Source organism: Mustela nigripes, chromosome 10 (assembly GCF_022355385.1).
Source record: "Mustela nigripes isolate SB6536 chromosome 10, MUSNIG.SB6536, whole genome shotgun sequence".
Taxonomy (NCBI): Eukaryota; Metazoa; Chordata; class Mammalia; order Carnivora; family Mustelidae; genus Mustela; species Mustela nigripes.
In genome coordinates, this window is record NC_081566.1 from 61,995,771 (window position 1) to 62,016,242 (window position 20,472).

The following is a 20,472-nucleotide window of genomic DNA, read 5'->3' on the forward strand; positions in this document are numbered from 1 at the left end:
GGCTGCTCCGTGGGGAGGCGGCGCCGTAAACAGCTCCTTGATGTTAGCAACAGCCCGGGCCTACGGGAGCCGGGGCCGCCCGGCAACGTGCCGCGTGTTTGTCAACAGGGGTCCTCGGTGCCTCGCCCTCCGGGGACAGCCCCCTTCCAGGCAGAACCCGGCGCCCCAGTGCTCGCACCGGCTTCCCCGCAGCTTCGCCAGGCCCGGCTTCGCCTTCCCTCTTCCCCCCCCCCCTCCCCGACACAGACCTTCGCTGCTCCGGCCAACGTCGGCGCCCGCGCGTCAGGGTCCGGCACGCCCCCCACATCCCCCCGGCGCCGGGGGCGCCCCCAACTGGGCCCAGTTCCGTATCCACCCCCTAAGCACAAATACAGAAAAGGACATCATTTTTTCTTAATAAATTTATTCACAAAAAGTGAGATTGTGGAGGGGCTGGGGGCTGTACACGGGCAGGGGCCTGGGAGCTCTGTACACGGGGCTGGGAGACAAGGGAGCCTCCAGGTGGAAGGGTACTTTTTAATAAAAAAAATAATGGGCGCTACAACCACCGCCTCCCCCCTCCCCGGTTAAAAAGACACAAAAATAGACGTCTCTGAGGTAAATGGGGAGCCTGGAGCTTAAGGGTGTTGAACGGGTTTCACAGGTGCCAGGGCTTCGGGGGTGGGGGGGGGGGTGTCACAGGCACCGGGGTGGCTCCTGCATCAGTTGGTAGAACAGAACGTAGCCCTCACTGGACGCCACCTGGTTTTCACTGACAGGGGAGACGCTGGGGAGAAGGCAGACGGGGTGGGGGTTGGGATCACTGCCGTGGACCCCCTCTTACCCGTGGATCCCCACCTCCCCGGCAGATCATCCCCCCAGCATCTGGGCCCCCAGGCATTCTGCTGTCCCAGGGCTGCTGCAGATTAGGGCAAAGTGTGCGAGCTGCAGTGGGAAGGGGGCGGGGATGGCGTGGGAGGCTATTCTCACCGAGAGTCATTGTAGACATGCCAACCAGTCTGGCACCGACACAGAGCTGTGTAGTGGCCGTAGTGGACGCTGCCCGAGTGGTTGCAGAGGGCATACAGCTGATAGACAGGGCTTCCTGGGGGTTTGGAGGCCAAAGAATTGCAGAATTGCACCGTGCTAGGGCCCAGGCCCCCACCCCCTCCCCTTCAGGGGAGCTCTTCAGGTCCCTCCCTTCCAGACTCACCAGCTTTGTCACTGGCAAAGTCCCCCAGGCTCAGTCGCTGCAGCGGGAAATCCACACCTACTGAACTTTTCTTGATGGAGCCTCGGGAGGCAGAAAATCGATTAAGATCTAAGCCCTAGTTAAGGAGCATTTGGGAGGCAGAGGGCCTCTGAAGAGGCCTGAGGTCTTGAATCCTGTCCACTCCCCTCTGGGAACACACCCCGGGTGTGGTAGGAAAAAGGTCAACTCCCAAATGGAACATGTGGGATGGGGGTACAGATAGGAGAAAGAAGAATTTGAGGATTAGGATACGGAGCACAAGGATTCGGGGGAATCTTTGTACTGTCAACTTTTTGGTACTTCGTGTTTTCTGCCGACATCGGTCACACACCTGAAGAAATGTCAAATAATGTCACGTTAATCTGCTCCTTTCCTCGACTGGCTTTTCTGACTCCCTGACTCACGTACAAATTCACTGACCTCCCCGTAACTCCTGTATCCTCTGGGCTACTCCCCTCAGCCTGAGGAGTATTAGGACATACCTGAGACTCCAACACAAGCCCAGACCTATAAATACGATTCCCTATACCAAAGCATCCTGTGACCCCTTCCATCCTTAGCCCCTCCGCCCCCCCCCCCCCCCTGCAAGGTCTCCCCCCCTTACTGCGCCCCTTGTGAAACCCCACATACTGGAGCATTCTCTGACTCTAGCTCTTCTTCCTTGGTGAAAAGGCTGAAACAATCCCGCAGAGACACCTTGCCCCCGGCAAATCCTTTCTGAGGCAGGGAAACGGGAATGAAAAGTCAGTATGTTCTGAATTTCCGTCTCCAACTCTTCTCAATCAATCCAGGCTAAGGTTCTACTTCGGAGACCCACCGGGCTCCCTCCCACGCTCTGGGGGTGGGTAGGGAAGGGTCCCAGAACCCATGTCCCATCCACCCCTGGAATCCTCTGGAATCCCACCTTGGGGATGGGCAGGGACAGGTCACAAAAAACCTCGAAGGTCGTGGAGCGATACCCACAGGCCTGGCACTTGAGACAACTTTTCAACTGGCCCACAAACAGGTCTAGACAAGTGAAGAGGCGGGAGAAACAGTCACTGTGAGGTGCCCGAGATGCTTCCTTGGGTTCCCATCTCTTCCCAGCCCTCAGCCCAACCCTTCCTTTCCCAGCGCCGGCTCTCCTAACAAACCCCTCACCCCGTCCACACTTCCAACATCTAGCCTGTCCCCACGCCCCTGCGGTGTCAATTCTTCTCCCAAGCCCACGACCTCCCACACTGACCGTGCCCGCTCCGTACCCACAATCTTGCTGTCTTCTCTCTCCAGGTAACGCTTCCACATTAGGTTGGCTCGGTCGTCATCACTAGCACAGATTAAGGGACGTGGAGAGCACCCAGTGAGAAAAGGGGATCCCTGGGCACCCCAGGCACCACGGAAATGACCCACACAGTCCTGCACCCCACCCGTACTCTAGCTCCTACTCGACATTTCTGAGAAGTCTCAAAGGAGTGATGCTTCAGAAGACTTTTGGGGGGAATCCAAGGGAAGAGGAAAAGGAAGGAACAAGGAAAGAGCAGCTGACTTCCCTGGGCTTTAAACTCTCTATACTCCTGGCTGTAAAGTTGCTATCCCCTCTCCCTTGGCCCAGGGACATCCATACCCTATCCCCTGACCCCATCTCCCCCCTTCAGCCTCCTTTCCCAGCTACTTCGGCACTGCTTCTCAAACTACTCCCTAAGCTGAGTGTTTCTATGAACCCCAAATCCTCAGGCTTGACGAGCTCAGTTCCCTAAGCGAGGCATGCTGAGGAGCAACTACCGGGAAGAGCGACCTTACCTCAGCTCAGGTTCTTCCAGCAGAGCTCCTCCTCGGCGGGGCTGAGAGGGAGCAGGACTGCTGGCCAGGATGGGGGGAGCCCGGCGGCCCCGCCGGTTGATTTCCAGGTGTAGCCGCTCCATGAGAAGCTTCAGGAACTCTTGGGCATCCTGCTGGCTACAGCCAGAAACAGGGTGTGGGCAACGGACCCCGTCCTCCCCTCCTTCCCCACATCCCCTGTCCAAAGACAGTCTCGTGCTCAGACATTGGTCCCCCTCTCCTGGACGGAGAACATCTGAAGGTCCCGCGCCATGCTGCCAGGGCCCCTGCTTGGCCTGAGCCCCAGACGTGGCCAGAGAGAAACAGCATACCCTCCAGCTCTCCCACCTGTATCCAGAGAAGGAGGGGACGTATTTCTGGAAGACCGCTCGGAATCGAGTAGGATTCACAGCTTCACACGAGTCAGGGTGCCACAGGGCACCGATCACATCCGCAAAGGCTGTTGGGGTGGGTGTGGGGAAACAGAGGTCACTGACTGGAAGAGGCAAGCCCAGGGAGGCTCAGAGGGTAGAAAACAACCTCCCAGGGAAGCGGCACCAGCACAACCAGATACAGCCGCCAGATTTGAGGGTTGGGGTTGCCATGATTGGCAGATGGTCCCGGAGGCTGGAGAGGACTGGAAAGGTGGGAGCAGGAGCAGCTGCCGCACCTTCAGTGAGCTCTTGGGCTCGACCCCCTCCAGGCACCTCTTGCCGGAAGTCCCTTCGCAGACAGAAGTCCCGCAGAGGCCGAGTGCTGCTCAGACACTGTAGCACTGCGTTCAGGAAGCACTGGGGGGGGGAGAGGGGGAGGAGGGGAGGAGACCCACTGCCATTATTTCTGCTGACCAGGGACAGGAAGCCTCGAAGAGCTTCAGCTCTCTCCTTCCCCAGGTCAGCGCCACACCCCCCGCACCATTTCACTGACAGACAGGAGGATGGCTCTCACCGTGTTCCCCAGATTTCGGAGGCCAACATGACCGGAGCCCAGAAGCAGCGTGTGATGAGCCTGGAAGGTCAAAGGCGAGTCAGCAGGTTCCCACATATCCCACCCGGCACTTGAACCTTTCAACAGTACGCTGCCCACTGCTTTCCCACCCTCCTGTACCTCACGGGGCTCTTGGCGGCTCCCTACCTCACTGGCCATGAGCAGTAAGCCCATCACAGCTGAGTGTACCACGGACTCGGCCATGGCTGTCCCACCTGTTCCCCACCTACTCCTCTGCCCAGCCAGCCGGCGCTGTAGCTCCTGGGGGAGCTCCCCGAGCACAGGCATGGCCGCCCAGCTGTTCCCCACACCCACCTTGCTTCCCCCAAAGCCCCCTCCCGCCCCCGTGGCCCCTTCCTGAACCCTCTCCTGATGGCTCCAACTGCAATCCACCGAGCTCACTTAGCTCAGAAATGGGCCACCACGCTAACTCAGATGTTCTGAGCCCGCCCCTCTTCAGCTCCAGAGATCAATTAGGCCCAGGCAGCATCCTGGGAGAGAAGGTGAAGCAAGGGAGAGTAAGGGCCTGGGGACCCGGAGAATTCCAAATGGTTGGGTTAATGCCCTGGGGATCGAAATGGCACACCACACTGGGGAGTCGCAGAAAACCCGAAAAAGGTCTCGGAAGCTCGAGGGTACTTAAGTGAGGGAGTGGAGAGTCCAAGCTGCTGTAATGAGGGATTGAGATCGGAACTTGGGGGAAAAGAGGGAAAAGAAAGTCAGGTGATGGCAAGAAAGCTGGAGGCACAGAGGAACATGAGCATGGAAGGCCACGTGTGCTGGCAAGTCCTCACCATTTTGTCATCGGAGTAGAAAGACTCAGAGGGCCGGGCAGATATGACGTGGAAGGAGCCATGGGAAGTAGGGGGCTCCGTCCGTATACTGAGCAAGGTGGGGGGACCAGGAAAGCCCCCGAGGCGGCGGAGAGAGGCGCTACGTCTCAGGGTGGGAGGTTCAGGCCGGAGCGCCAAGCGGCTCAGTGCAGCCCCTAGTTCTCCAGTGCCACGATGCCCTCCCAAGGCAATCCCCATAGGACGCAAGTCCCCACTGCTCACAGACTTGGAACGAGCTAGGTTGGTCCTGGAAGGGAGAGGCAGAGCCACAGTTGGGGGTGGTGAGCCAGGCAGGGGAACTCCATGATCTGCCCGAAGGGGTCCTCTGGGACGAGGGCCTGAGGTCCGTCCCCGTCCCAGCTCCAGTTTCTTGAGCCGTTCCTCAGGGGGACCTGGCCGGGGAGGCAGAGGTCTTAACATGGGGTTCGGCCCAGGGGCTGGGTTTCGGCGCTCCTTGCTTCGGGCCCTCGGGGCAAATGGTAGCTTGGACCCCACTCGGGGCTGGACATTAACAGGTGGCTCTCGGGTCCGGCCCAGGCGGTGCTCAGAGGCCTGGGGCATTGTGGACACCACAGGCTGGACCTGGGAGGAGAAGAGAGGGTCAGCATTTGAGTGTGGAGGGAGGAGGGAACCTACATTACCACACTAGCTTCTGCATGCACTGCAGGCAGGTACCACGTCTACCTACCCCCACTATCTAGCACAGTGTGTGACACAAAGTCGATACTTAGTATCCTTCGAGTAAATGAATGAATGATAGCAGCCCACCGCTTTGATTCTTTCTAAATTCCTCAGGCCCTACCTGCAGAATACAGCTTTACTGAAAAGCCAATATTAGTCTCTATCTCGGCTGTCTTTAAGATCTAAACGCTCATGCCAAGGGCCCCCACGCCTGGCTAATCAAGTGGGATGTGCCCTGGGTCACTTAGACTCTCTGGACAAATGAGGGTGTGGATGTAAGGAAAACAACCCAAAGACAGCATTCCACCCTCAAACCCCTGTCCCTCCGGACTGCAAATGAAGCCGACTAAATGAGTGACTTGCGAATCACTCCATCCCCCACCCCTGAGGCTCCAGCGAGGTGTCGGGGCTCAGGGGCAGTGGCGGGGAGGGAGGACGAACGACGCCCCGACCCTAATCTCCGCACCTCTCCCACCACAGCAGGGCTTCAGCCGGGTCCGCCCCCCTCGAGGGCAGAAAGGCCGAGGCCGCTGATTGGCTACGGGGTCCAGCGGCGTATTCCCTGCGGTCCATGGATGCTGTCCCTCCAGCCCAGGTCCCCCAGGCCTGCTGAGCCCCCCGCGCCCTGCCTTTGCGGAGGGCGTCCTCTCGGGTCCGGAACAGTCTTCCCGCGCCCCCCCCACCCAGCCATAGCGCCCCGGCCCGTACCTGTCCCCCGGTGAGGCGGCGGGGGAGGCCAGCCGGGGCCAAGCCCCAGCTCAGGGCCACCCCCTACTACCCCCGTGCAGCCCCCCCGAGGGCCGGGCTGCAGCTTTAGCCGCAGCTGTTGCCCAGATCTCTCCCGCCGCAGGGGCCGCCGCCATCTTTGTTGGTCCCGCCCGACCACCGGCCACCGGCTTCACCGCCTCTCACAGCGCCTGCGCACCCACACTCGAAATCCACCCACCTGCTTCCACGGCGCTTGCGTGAACCCGCCCCCTTGGCTCTGCCGCCGACACCATGGAAACGCAGCCAACTTTAGGACCGCCGGTCCCCAGATCTGCCCTGAACTGTTTTAAAACCGTCGCTTCAAACTATAGGGATGTAGATCCATCATCGTAGTATGGCCCGCAGGCCTGCAGCACAGATCCTTCCGTGGGAGCAGGGGTGCCAGTGTGGGAAGCTGCACTGCCTGGGTCCAGCTCGCAGACCAGTGGAGTAGGATCCAGCACTCCACGTAGGGACGGGAAGATCCCTGGAGGACGGGAAATGCTGGTTCTGCAAAACCATTCCTCAAGCATCTTGCAGACCAAAGCAGTAGGCACCCCGCTAGAGGACACGAGCAGATCTCTGCAAGCAGATCTCAGCAGGAGGCAGAGCAGTCCAAGATTTCCTTTCACTTCCCAACTCCCGACCACAGCATCCTCCATTTCCCCCTTCCTCCCAAACTTATGTAGTTGTATATGTGCCTTGGGTCTTAACCAGCTCACCCTCTCTTCACAGCCACCAATGAGAACCACGGACTACCAGAGGAAGCAGCTTTTATTGAAGAGTTATCTCCAGAAACCAAAAAGACTATGCACCCACTTTCAGCCCTCCCAGCCTTTCTGGATCTCACACTGCTTCACCTGCGGAAGGCATACAAATTGCCCCAGTCCTTCCCCTCCCTGTGTAGCCTTAGGAATTCTGTAGCAATGCTTTTGTTTCTTTTTTTCAGCATGCCCGATGCAGCTACTTAGTAACAATTATGGGTGAAGTGGTATGGGGGGGAAGCGGTTGGATGAGTAAGAGTGATGCACAGAGAGCAAGAATGTAGCCTATTAAAGGTCCCTCTGTCCTGCCTCAGTGGCTTGATCTTTCATTGGCTGCATTTCTCTTTATGCTGAATCACGCCCTTCTGAATCAGATCGGGGATTTCCACTGCCAGCCATGGACCCAGCTGCAATACAAGGGAGACCCTGTCAGATTACGACTACTTGGTCAACATCTCTTGTTCCATCAGAAGCTCCTTCCCAGAGAGATTCTATGGGAACATGCCCAGGGAAAACACTGTCACTCCTTGTTTATTCTGAGTTACTTTTCTTACATTGCTACGTGCCTAATTCCTCCCCCTCCCCTTATGCATCAAATAACCCAAACTTACCCCCAGAGCCATAAGATGAGCTAGTCCAAACTTGGGCACATTTCTGGCCCACAAAGGCTTAAAGTGATCAGTCAGGCATATTTTGCCACCCCTGTGAGAGGGACAAGAGGAAGACGGTGTTGACATGTAAAGTTTACCATAAAGCACAGTAGCCTCTGGGAAGCACAAGGTAAGTAGTAGGGAGCAGAATCAAGCGCAAAGTTAGCTAAGTACTTTGCCCAGACTTGACAGAGGGAGGCCAGAAGGCCCTCTAGGCAGGCCAACTGTGGGAAAATTCCAGACTCAGAGTTCTCTCCTAAGTCCTCTTTGGCCTTTTCCTGTCTCCTGTTGAGCCTACCTGTACATCTTTGCTGTTTTTCCATCCAGTTCAGGGACTGCAATTTCTGGAGCAGTAGTAGGATATGTGATAGGAATCTGGAGAAATTATAAGGCCTTAATGAAACAGAAGCAGGATAGAAATGAACTAATCTAATCAATGCCCATTTCTTGGTTGAGCTGAAATGTTTGACACCCTCCACTACCTCCCCCACCAAACAGCATGTACACACGGGAATTCTAAATATGGAGATGAGCAGCTGTAATCTATGCTTGCTTCAAACCTCAGCATTTCCCTCCCATTTTAAAAGCTTTCTTTGATCCCCTCAAGAAAGGTTAGCTTGCTAACCATCACCTCCCCTTCCACTAACCTCCATACTTCTCATTCCATCATACTCACATCAAACTCAATGTCAAACTCATATTTGAGCAGGTCATGGATGTACCAGCATTTTCCAAACCATCTGTAACAAAGACCAAAAAAAAAAAAAAGACCAAACCTCAATCCAACCTGCCCATTCTTCTGGGAGACTCATGGGATGGGAATTAGAGAACTCTGGAGCTGTGGGAGCGGAGGCAGCTACCAGGAGGCAGGGAAGGCCCAGCGTGAGCTTTGGGACATTAAAATGCTCAAGCCACGTTAAGATTCCCACCCCCAAAACTCCCAAGAGGGTCTGCCTACCGAGTCCCTTCCGTGTTGGACTCCAGTCGGAACCAATCATTGTCCGCATTCTTGTTGTTCTCCACATACTAAAAGCAGAAAATGAGGTCTTTGAGGGGGAGAGTTGAGACCAAAGGCAGTCCCTCTTCCCTCAAAAGAAAAGCGTGTGATTACTTTCTCCCTTAGTATGTACCCAGCTTTTCTTTCTTTTAAAAAATTTTTTAAAAAATTTTATTTATTTGACTGGGAGGAGGGGACACACGCAGGGGTCATGGAAGAGGGAGAGGCAGGCTTCTCACTGAGCAGAGAGCCCAACACGGGGTTTGATCCCAGGACCCTGGGATCATGACCTGAGCTGAAGGCAGATGCTTAACAACTGAGCCACCCAGGTGCCCCTGTACCCCACTTTTCTGACAGGAGGAAAGCTGAAGACAAAGTTACACTGGTAAGTGGGAGACTTGCTCCGAGAAGAGAATAGGATGGTTGGGTCCCACTCGGTTTAGCAAGGACAAAAGATGACATCTCCGGGATTCTCTTCTCACTTCTGATAGTGTCTGCCCTCAGCCCACGACTCATTTTATGGTATCCTCCTCCCTCCCTGCAGAACCTCAGAGCATCCTGGTTTTGACCATTACCCGCGTGCTGTTGATTTCCAACTCTTTATTTTAATCTAGACCATTTCTCAGAGCTTCAGACTCTAGTATCCAATTATATACTGAACTTTCTAACTTCATTTCACAGGTACCTCAAACTCAGGACTTCCTCGTGGTTCTTCAGACCATTTCTCTATGGCGTCAATCTCAGATGACAGTATTAGCATTCGCTCAGTAATGCAAGCCGAAGAGTGGGAATCATCCTTGACCTTCCCTCTCCTCTCCTCTCCACCAAACCTTCAGGATGTACTGCTGATTTTACCTTCTGAACGTTCTTGAGATCTACCTCTTCTAGCCTCACAATAACTATTCAGTTGGGGTCATCATCTTTCTTTTGCCTGGCTTAATGACAGCTGCCTAATTTGTTTCCTGCCTTCAATCTTACCTCTTTTAATTCTTTGTTCCTCTCTACTCACTGTGATTGGTCTAAATCCAATCTGAGCACATCACTCCTCAGCTTAAGATACTTTAAAGGTATCCCAGCACCTTCGAGGTATTCAAGTACTCAAGTACTCAAGCCTATCTCTCAAGCCTTGTCTACCACTCCCTGCCCTACGCTTGATGCTTTAGCAACTCTGAACTACTTATGTTTCTTTATACACATCATGCCATTTGTAACTTCCATGCTTTTGCTCATGCTATTCCTTTTGCCGTGAACATCCCCCTCTTACCCTGTTTATCAGGCTAACTTAGGTTTACCCTTGAAGCTCAAGCACTGCCTCTTTTATGAATCCTTTCCCGACCAGACCCAGGGTGATTTAGGAATCTCACCTTCTGCCCTCAGAACATCCTAGCCATCCCTCCCTCTCTCTCCTCTTCATGTTATAATGATTTGTTTCATTTATCTCAGTAGGTTCCACCCTATTCAGCTTTGGACCCCGTCCCCAGATGCTAGGTGTACACATGGGGCAGGGGGGGGGGGTGGTTAGTGGAAACAAATACTCGTGTCAGGAGAGCTGCTGGCTTTTGAAACAGGCAGAGGCCACCGCGAGGAAGACAGACCGTCTTCTCTTCCCACAGAAGAGAGATTTGCCGAGAAGATGGCTCATTCCTAACTGTGAGCTCAACTCCTCAACTCTCTGCAACTAACGCTTACTTTACTTTTCAGGCCTACCGTTCCTTCTCTCACAGGAACGGTAAAAGAGGGAACAGAGAGAAACGACCGGGACTTAGGGCCCCAGGAATTCCTCTGGACCACCTCCCGTACCTCCAGGAGACAGAACACCTGAAGCCAGAAGGACACGTCACCTTCCGGGAGGACGTGCCCCCCAAAATAACAGCTGTTTTGGCCGCACCGGGGCTCCTAAACTGAGTTTCTTTGGCCTCCTCCCTCCCATACCTCCTTAGATCCCCCCAGCCCCACAACTGTCCACCTTCTATGAATCTGGGAGTTAAATTTTATAACCGGAAGCGACTTCCACACGGAGCCTATTCTTAAGGACACCTGATTACCCGCAACCCTTCTGCGACGCGGCCGGCCGCAGAGGCACAACTAACCCGGATAAGAGACTGATATTCCTCTTTGAGTCGCTGCACCCACAACTCACGATCTCGAGGGCCGGCGTTAGTCTTCAGCACCGGGATCTCGGACACCACACGCCGGGTGGCCTCGTCGGCCATGTTGGACGAGGGCGCAAGGAAAATGCGGAAGTGGTACTGCCTGCAGTCTACGCTCCGGGGGCCGCCATCTTTACTATGGGAAGACGGGGTTGTTTGGGCTGCCTGAGGACTTCCTTGAGTGCGGGCTTTATTTTCCTGTAACGAAAGTAATTTGTCACCTGGTCACTTGCTTGTGGGTGCCACGGGGAAAGCAGAGTGAAGTTGATTGCTCCTTAATATGGTACCTAACATTTGAAAAAAACCCGCAGACTGACTGCCCAAAAGGTGACTTCCGCTCATGCTCAGAGACGTGATCTCGGAAAACTCGGAAGCCTTCCCAGACTCGGCCGGGTTGTTCGATTTGCGGCTGTTCGAGGCGCCGTGCCAGGCGCTGTCTTCCTGAAACGCGCTGTTCACAGATTGAAGAAGGTTCGTTAGCTTCCGTGTAGTGTGGCTCAGGTAGCAGAGGCCACCCGATAGAAGGGCATTAAACTCGTGCTAATTGTTGGGAACTTTGGAGAATCAAAGTATAGTAGACAGGTTGGGTCCTGAGGAATTAACAGTATCGAATTAGAGAATTCTTAATCAGGGCTAAAGGAGTTGAGGGGTCGCAGGAAAAGTTGCCTTAGTCCTGCCTAGACTTTTTTTTTTTTTTTTTTTTTTTTTTTTTTAACTCCGGAATCAAATCCCCTAGTGAGGATTGTAGTACACGGCGCGCAGTAGGTACTGGCAATGCTTTTGCAGAATTTTGTATCTTCCTGTTGCTTTTTCTACCTAAATACATTAGTTTTGGCTTTAATTTATATTTCAATGGAGAAATATAGGTCAAAGGGTGCAAAATTTCTAATAAAAAGAATAAATTCTGAGGACCTAATGGAGAGCATGGTAACTATAGCTAGTAACATACTGTTACATATTTGAAAGTTGCTGAGAGGTTTATTCTGTTAATCATCCAGCCTGTAGCAGTAATTTTGGATATTCTATTAATCATCAAATTCTGTAGTCCATCTCCAAAGCTATATCTTAATTATAAGCATGCTATATCTTAATTTCTAATGGCTGTAACTTCCAGGACAGACAGTGTTGAATAAACGTTTTGAGAGCACAGATCCTTGTCTTACTCTGATTTTAGGGGGGAAAGCATCATCTTTTTTCATTAAGTACGATGAGAGCTGTAAGCTATTCAGATGCTCTTCATTGGGTTAAGAAAGTTCTTTCTATCTTGGTGTGAGGGTTTTTATCATAAATGGATGTTGCATTTTTTCCAAATGCTTTTTCTGTGTTCATTAGAATGCTATATGTTACTTTCTCTAAAACATTACATGTTGGGGGGTGCCTGGGAACCTCAGTTGGTTGGGGGTCCGACTCTTGGTTTCAGTTCAGGTCTTGGTCTCCAGGCAGTGGGATCCAGTGAGTGCCTGGCACCAAGTCAGCTTGTCCCTCTTTGTCCCTCTCCCTCCACATCTTGTGTTCTCTCTCTCTCTCTCTCTCTCTCTCTCAAATAAATAAATAAATAAATGTCTTTTAAAAAATTATATTGGAGAAAGCTAAGGCAAAACTTTATAATATCTCACTAGACACCACTCTTCAAAGTGAAATAAAAATTCGTCCGCTTTCGGGTGTAGGCACTGTTGTGTGGTATAGAGTACAGAGATTTGGAATGAGGCTTTTGATTTCATTGTCACAAGACTTTGCTGATGGGGTGAGGGAACAATGGAGAAATACAGGTCAAAGGATGCAAAATATCTAATAAGAAGAATAAATTCTGAGGACCTAATGTAGAGCATGGTAACTATAGTTAGTAATATGGTATTGTATATTTGAAAGTTGCTGACAAAGATGGAAAGACATAGTCTTTGGGGGGAAGAAACTTATTTGTAGACAATCACCATAAAACAAAAAATCTCTGTTCTGGAAACATACAAAATGCATTCTGAGTAACAATGCCTCAGAGAATAGGGTAAGGCTGATGTCATTTGAACTAGAACTCTTAGGATGAGTATACTGGATACACCGACAAGGAGAGAGTGGGGGAAATCTGTCATTCTAGAAAGACAGCACAAGTAAGGCAGGAAGGCATGAGAAAATATTTCATATGAGGGATCACAAGCAGGGGGAGTGGGAGAGGAAGAAGTACATCCTGCTGAGCAGGGAGCTGGATCATGACCTAAGCTGAAGGTAGACACTCAACAACTGAGCCACCTAGGGGCCCCAAATATTTGCTTTTGAATAGCTAACCCATGCACCTGCTCAAAATTCAAAGGTACAAAAGGATATAGAGTCAAATGTTAGTCTCCCTCTTATCCCATTCCTTGGCTGCTTAGTTCCCTTCTCCAGGGGCCCCCTCCTCCAGCTAGTTTTTTGTACATCCCTCCAAAAATATTCTATGCACTAATCAATATCTATACACATATATACTCTTTTAAAACTTTTACACAAATGGGAGCATACTATACATATTTCTGCACTTTCCTTTTCTCACTGAATAATATATCTTGGAGGCTGTTCCATATTAATGCATTTAACACTATCTCATTTTTCTTTTCCTTCTCTCTTTCCCCCCTCTTCTGCAGTAGATACATCCCACTGTTGGGATCTACCACCATAAGTTATTCAACCAGACCCTAGTGAATGGATAGACTGTGTTCAGTTTCATGTTATTACAAACAGTTCTGTAGTTAATAGCCTTGTCCACCCACCATTTTGCACATGTGCAATAAATACTCAGATATGGAACTGTTGCCTCAAAAGATGTGTGCATTTTAAATTTTGTTAAATATTGCCAAATGGCCCTCTATAAAGATTAAACCAATTCGTATTACCATTGGCAATTAAAAAAATAACAAGGTTTCCTCCAAAACAAAGCATTTTTAGTAACAGTTGTTTTTGCCAATTCCTTGATTGAAGTGGAATCTCAAGATCGTTTTTTGTTTTGTTTTGTTTTAAATAAGTAAGCTCTGTGCCCAACGTGGGGCTTGAACTTGAGATCTCAAGATCAAGGGTCACATGCTCTACCAGTTGAGCCAGTGAGGCCCCCTGGCTAAGTGTCTTCTGAGAGGTTTAGCATTCATTTGTATTTCCTCTTTTCTTTTCTATAAATTCTTATATCCTTTACCTCTTTTCAATTACTATTCATTTTTTCTCAGTGATTTGTGTGAGGGTTTGTTGTTATTGTATCAAAGCAATTAGACATTTGTGATGAGTTGTAAATAATCTTCCCAGTTTATTATCAGTCTTTGCTTCTCTTCACGGTATTTTTAAAGATTTTATTTATTGTGGTATCTGGGTGGCTCAGTCATTAAGCATCTGCCTTTGGCTCTGGTCATGATCCCAGGGTCCTGGGATCATGCCCTGCATCAGGCTCCCTACTCAGCAGGAAGCCTGCTTCTCCCTTTCCCACTTCTCTGCTTGCATTCCCCATCTTGCTGTGTCTCTCTCTGTCAAGTAAATAAATAAAATATTTTTATAAAAAGGATTTTATTTATTTATTTGAGATAGAGCACACAAGCAGAGGGAGAGGGAGAAGCAGACTCTGCATTGGGCAGGGAGCTGGACGGAAGTAGGGCTCCATCCCAGGACTCTGAGATCATAACTGGAGCTAAAACCATGATGTCAGATGCTTTACTGACTGAGCCACCCTGGAGCCCCTTCATGATATCTTTAACCATGTATAAATTTTTCATATATGAGTTTGAGTTTATCAGGCTTTTTGCTTAAAGCTTCGGGTATGTCACCGTAATAGTCTAGATTATCCCTCAGGGCACTTGGCTGGCTCAGTGTTTAGAGAGAGTGGCCCTTGATCTCAGGATCATGAGTTCAAGCCCCACGTTGGGTATAGAGACTACACCAACAGTTACAACAAAAAGATTGTCCCATGTTTTCCTCTACTGCTTTTCCCCCTTAAAACGGAAATGGCTTTGTTTCTTGTGCCTTACTTAAATGATACAGAAAAATTAAATTAATTAATTCTACCCCAAGTGAGGCACCTGGGTGGCTCAGTGGGTTAAGCCTCTGCCTTTGGCTCAGGTCATAATCCCAGGGTCCTGGGATCAAGCCCCACATCAGGCTCCCTGCTCAGCGGGGAGCCTGCTTCCTCCTCTCTCTCTCTGCCTGCCTCTCTGCCTACTTGTGGTCTCCCTCTGTCCAATAAGTAAATCTTTAAAAAAAAAAAAATCCTACCCCAAGAGATTAAAAACTGCTATCATTTTGAGTATATATCCTTCCAGACATCTTTTTGTGCGCACTTTCTTTTTTCCACTCTCTTTGGATTTAATTTACTATTCTTGGTTCTAGAGATAATGCAAGCCTTGTACATTTTCAGCTTTTCTTTTTTCCTAATATGTGCACTTAAGACTACACATTTTCTTGTTAAAACACAGCTGTAGCCCCATCCTGTAAACTTTGGCACGTACTATTTTTATTATCATTGAGTTCCAATTATTCTCTAACTTCAGTCATAATTTGGGGAGTTATTTAAAATTGTTTCCTAATTTCTAAATAGACTTTCTCAGTTACCTTGTTACTGATTTGTAGCTGAACTGTATGAGAGCAAGAAACACTGTATATTTTAAATCCTCCAAAATTTGTTGAAATTTGCTTTATAGCACAATATGTCAGTTTTTTAAAATGTCCCAAGTGTGCTTAAAAATAATTTGTAGGGTTGGGGATGAGCTAAGTGGCTGATGGATATTAAGGAAGGCAGTTGTGATAAGCGTTGGGCGTTATATGTAGGCAATGAATCACTAAATCCTACTCCTGAAACCAATATTACACTATATGTTTATTAACTGAAATTTAAAAAAACAAACAAAAAGGAAGATAATTTATAATTCGCAATTGCCGGTTACAGTGAACTATCTATGCTTGCTGAATTCAGTTTGCTGCTCTCCTTGTTTGTATCCGTACTGATTTTTTTTTTTTTTTTTTTTTTGGTCTATTGATTCTAAAAGAAATATTCTCTATCAGTGAGGTATGCTCTTTACCATGAGATGTGTTCAGTCTCCTATAATGACTGTAATTTGTCTATTGTTTTTTCCTTGTAGCTCTGTTCCTCCATATAATTTGAAAGTATTAAATGCATTTAAGTTTACAGGTTTCTGGTAAGTTGAACTTATTGATATGAAATGCCCTTTATTTCTAGTACTGGTTTTGGCTTGAAATCTACTGTATCTGTCATTACATAATTTTCTTTTGTTTTCTGTTTGCATGGTGGGTCTTTTGCCATTCTTTTACTTTTTCATTTTGTGCCCTTATGTTTTAGTTTCTAGTACTTTACATTAATTGTGATTGGCTATTAATGTATATGGAATTAGTTTTGGTGAAGGGTGTGATGTAGAGATCCAACATTTTTTCCCTAGATGTTGATTCAGTTGTCCTAACACAGATTCTTTGCACTGATCTAAGGTGACACCTTTATCAATATAAAATTTCTATATGTATTTAGGTCTTTTCACTTCTGTTCCATCAAGTTGTCCATAGGGTGTTATCCCATTGTTTTAATTATTGTAGCTTTGGAATACATTTTTTCTCTCTGGTTGGGCTAGCTTCTATTTGTTACTTCTTTATTTCTCCCTGTGAACTTAAAATATACTTATTTTATTTTTTTAAAAGATTTTATTTATTTATTTGACAGAGATCACAAGTAGGCAGAGAGGCAGGCAGAGAGAGAGAGAGAGAGAGAGAGAGAGAGAGAGAAGCAGGCTCCCCACTGAGCAGAGAGCCCGATATGGGACTCGATCCCAGGACCCTGAGATCATGACCTGAGCTGAAGGCAGCGGCTTAACACACTGAGCCATCCAGGCGCCCTACTTATTTTATTTTTAAAAATCCTTTTTAAAAACATTTTTTATTTATTTATTTGACACACAGAGAGAGATATCAGAAGTAGGCAGAGCAGCAGGCAGAGAGAGGCGGAAACAGGCTTTCTGCTGAGAGCCTGATGCAGGGCTCGATCCCAGGACCCTGAGATCATGACCTGAGCCGAAGGGAGAGGCTTAACCCACTGAGCCATTCAGGCACCCCTAATTTTAAAAATTCTGCAAAGGAGCACCTTTGTGACTCAGGTGGTTAAGCATCTGCCTACAGGTTAGGCCATGGTCTCAGGGTCCTGGGATCACACCCTACATCAGGCTCCCTGTTCAGTGGGGAGCCTGCTTATCTCTCCCTCTGCTCCTCACCCCAACCGGCTTGCACTCTCTTTCTCTCGCTCTCAAATAAATAAATAGAATCTTTAAAAATTACTTTTAAAAAATCCTGCCAATATTTTTCTACAGATCATATTAAATTTATAGACAACTTTGGGAAAGTGACATCATTATATATTCATTCTCTCTATCCAAGAACATGATGTTACTTTCCATTTGTTCAAGTTTTCTTTTATGTGGGTAGCATTTTAAAATTCAGACAGATCCTGCACATTCTTGTTAAGGTTATTCCTAGGCATTTTATCTGTTTTGTTGCTATGGAGTCTTTTCTTTAATTACATCTTTAACTTACTGTTTATATATGTAAAGGATATTTATTTCTGCATGTTACTTTCCTCCCACTTAACTAAATTCTACTATTATTTGTAGTAATTTTAAAGTGGATTCTCACGAGTTGCCTAGGTAAATAAGATATCATCTGCAATAAAGCTAATTACATTATTATTTTAGCAATATAAAAATGTATATAAATAGCTACAGCTTGGAACATGAGGAAATGATGAAATATGAGGAGGAAACTTATTTCTGTTAGTTGTAAGTTAATTAATGATAAACTAAAATAGTAACAGGATTCTTAGCATTTTAAATGAGTTCAGGCCCTGGACACATGGTATTCTAGAAATCAGAAGTTATTATGTAAGTGATATTGTGTCCCCTTTATATAATCTAAAGAACTCACAATATGGCAAATGTCCACATTTTCAAAGAAGGAAATTCTAGATGGTGAATTCTGGAAATTAAAGAAAAGATTATTGATTCTTAGTAAAATTATGGAGGAGTTATTAAAGAGTGATCTACGAGCAATGGGAAAGAAGGCTGTGGTTTCCAGATGCCCACGGTCATCCAGGCTCCCAGGGTGTCGGGTCTCTCTTGCCTTTGGACCTTTTGCAAGTGTCCTCAGCCTAGGATACCCCTCCCCATTCTCCGCAAGATACTGGCTCTGTCTTGGCCCTCTGGTCTCCGTTTCCATGTCACCTCAACAGGAGACCTTCCCAGATCATTCATTTTCCTGTCGCAGCCTCTGTTCCTTTTCTTCATAGCCCCTATCTCAATTTAGAATATTTCTCTTTCCTTAGTGAGCTCCATGAAGACATGTCTGTTTTGTTCACCACTGTGTGTCCCTCCTGTATGCCTATCACAGCATCTGACATCAGTAGATGGTTATCATACTTATTAAATAAACGACTGAATGACTTTCCTTGCCCGTGTTACTAGAGTTTTGTTTTTAAGATTTTACTCATTTATTTCACAGACAGAGAGACAGTGAGAGGGAATACAAGCAGGAGGAGCAGGAGACGGAGAAGCCCGCTCCCCACTGAGCAAGGACACTGAGCAAGCACACTTAACGACTGAGACACCCAAGTGCCCCTAGGGTTTTTTTTTTTTTTAAGATCTTTTTAAAATTTATTTGTCAGAGAGAGACAGAGGGAGAGAGAGCGAACACAGGCAGACAGAATGGCAGGCAGAGGCAGAGGGAGAAGCAGACTCCCTGCCGAGCAAGGAGCCCGATGTGGGACTCGATCCCAGGACGCTGGGATCATAACCTGAGCCGAAGGCAGCTGCTTAACCAACTGAACAATTTATTTGCTTTGAGAGAGAAAGAGAGAGAACATGAGTGGGAGGAAGGGCAGAGGGAGGGAATCTTTCAAGCAGAATCCCCACTGATCAGGAAGCCTGCAAAGTTGGGGGTAAGGGCTGCAGCTGTAGGGCTCAATCCCACAACCTATGACCTGAGTCAAAACCTAGAGTTGGATGCCTGACTGAACCACCCAAGTGCTCCAAATCTTTTTTTTTTTTTTAAGATTTTATTTATTGGGATGCCTGGTTGGCATCAGACAGTTAAGCATCTGCCTTCAGCTCAGGTCATGATCTTGGGATGCTGTGATCCAGCCCCGCATTGGGCTCCCTGCTCACTGGGGAGCCTGCTTCTCCGTCTGCCACTGCCCCTCTGCCCTGCTTGTGCTCTCTCTCTGTCTCAAATGAATAAATTAAAAATCTTCTTAAAAAAGGATTTTGTTTTCGAGAGCATGAGCCAGAGCATGAGTGGCCGGTGGCGGGGGCGGGGGTGTAGGGAGGGAGGTAGAAGCAGGCGCCCCGCTGAGCAGGGAGCCCAATGCCAGGCTTGATCACAGCACCGCAGGGCCATGACCTGAGCCAAAGGCAGATGCTTAACCAACTGATGCCAGCCAGGTGCCTCGCCAGTGTTACTAAATTAATAAAGCTAGGAGAATGTCACAGACAGTATTTTTTTTGTTTTGTTTTGCTTTTTTGTTTTTAAAGATTTTATTTATTTATTTAACACAGAGAGTGAGGTCACAACTAGGCAGAGAGGCAGGTAGAGAGAGAGGGTGAAGCAGGCTCTCTACTGAACAGATAGCCCACTTGGGGCTCGATCCCAGAACACTGGGACCATGACCTGAGCCGAACGCAGATGCCTAACGACTAAGCTGCCCAGGCGACCCCTGACACATTCTTTTAGAAAGACAGAGAATGGGCTGGAATATAAAGCATTTTTTATTTGACCAACCAACCAAGAACTGATTCTCTAATTAGCAAGGGAGGTTGGCATAAGAGAGGGCTCTTTTGCGGCAGGGCCTGTCGGATACCAGTGACTCAGAAGTTGTCCCCACGGGGGCAGCAGAGAGCACTGAAAAAGAACCTGGGAAGTTTCTGAAACCAGGGAGAAGGGTAGCACCTAAATATTGGGTAACATTTATAGAATACTTACTATGGGCTGGGCTGTATGCTAAAGCTCATATGTTAATTTCATATAATCATTAAAATAATGACCTATGGGGTGGATGTTGTATTTTCCCTTTTACAGATGAAAAAAGCTCAGAGAAATTAAGGAACTCGTCCAAAGACTTATTGGTTAAAGTCAGAGCAGGGGAACAAAAAAAGGGAGCCGGTTAAGGAGCGTTTTAGGAAGATCATTACGATTCAGTGACGGTGGCCCTCCTTCTTCTATCCAGGAGCGAGGAGACACCGGAATTCTAGCTTAGAGTTTGGCTTATAGTTGGGTTTGAAGCTGAAATGAAGTTTGGAGCTAGTCAAATGTTGGGTGAAAATGAGTAACAGGAACAGCCTGCAGTTCATGGGGATCCAAGAACAAGAGAGAACAGAAAGGTAAGCTGCTGTAGGATGAAGTTCAAGAGTAAAGGGGACAGGGATATGGGAGTCAGAATGGCCCTGGAAGGGCGCCTGGGTGGCTCAGTGGGTTAAGCCGCTGCCTTCGGCTCAGGTCATGATCTCAGGGTCCTGGGATCGAGTCCCATATCGGGCTCTCTGCTCAGTGGGGAGCCTGCTTCTCTCTCTCTCTCTGCCTGCCTCTCTGCCTACTTGTGATCTCTGTCAAATAAATAAAATCTTTAAAAAAAAAAAAAAAAAAAA

General features: G+C 48.5%; 2 protein-coding genes across 2 annotated transcripts in view; both read right to left on the minus strand.

Annotated features, from left to right (window-relative positions):
• Nucleotides 1-383: 383 nt before the first annotated feature.
• USP21 (ubiquitin specific peptidase 21) lies at nucleotides 384-6,447 on the minus strand. Its single transcript, XM_059413476.1, has 13 exons — nucleotides 6,238-6,447; nucleotides 4,810-5,430; nucleotides 3,977-4,036; nucleotides 3,699-3,819; nucleotides 3,377-3,488; nucleotides 3,011-3,166; nucleotides 2,473-2,537; nucleotides 2,136-2,239; nucleotides 1,862-1,948; nucleotides 1,484-1,562; nucleotides 1,193-1,300; nucleotides 970-1,084; nucleotides 384-766 (listed from the first exon to the last, which is right to left on the minus strand). The coding sequence occupies exons 2-13, from the start codon at nucleotides 5,407-5,409 to the stop codon at nucleotides 676-678; spliced, it is 1,698 nt and encodes a 565-aa protein (XP_059269459.1). The 5' UTR covers nucleotides 5,410-5,430; nucleotides 6,238-6,447; the 3' UTR covers nucleotides 384-675.
• Nucleotides 6,448-7,032: 585 nt separating this feature from the next.
• The window catches only part of UFC1 (ubiquitin-fold modifier conjugating enzyme 1), a 17,177-nt gene continuing 3,737 nt past the window's right edge, over nucleotides 7,033-20,472 (minus strand). Inside the window, exons 2-7 of the mRNA XM_059413489.1 lie at nucleotides 10,778-11,035; nucleotides 8,649-8,716; nucleotides 8,367-8,430; nucleotides 7,989-8,065; nucleotides 7,652-7,742; nucleotides 7,033-7,447 (exon numbers count right to left, since the gene is read on the minus strand). Of these exons, the coding sequence (XP_059269472.1) occupies nucleotides 7,367-7,447; nucleotides 7,652-7,742; nucleotides 7,989-8,065; nucleotides 8,367-8,430; nucleotides 8,649-8,716; nucleotides 10,778-10,900 (504 nt within the window). The 5' untranslated portion in view covers nucleotides 10,901-11,035 and the 3' untranslated portion in view covers nucleotides 7,033-7,366. The remainder of the gene's footprint in view (nucleotides 7,448-7,651; nucleotides 7,743-7,988; nucleotides 8,066-8,366; nucleotides 8,431-8,648; nucleotides 8,717-10,777; nucleotides 11,036-20,472) is intronic.

Bases quoted from the DNA above. Each gene is read 5' to 3' on its own strand.
- USP21 (XM_059413476.1), bottom strand. From the start codon at position 5,409: ATGCCCCAGGCCTCTGAGCACCGCCTGGGCCGGACCCGAGAGCCACCT. The intron at 4,037-4,809 runs GTGAGGACTTGC...TTGACCTTCCAG, and splicing joins TCTACTCCGATGACAAAATG to GCTCATCACACGCTGCTTCT. The intron at 3,167-3,376 runs GTGGGAGAGCTG...TTCTGGCTGTAG, and splicing joins CCCTCCTTCTCTGGATACAG to CCAGCAGGATGCCCAAGAGT.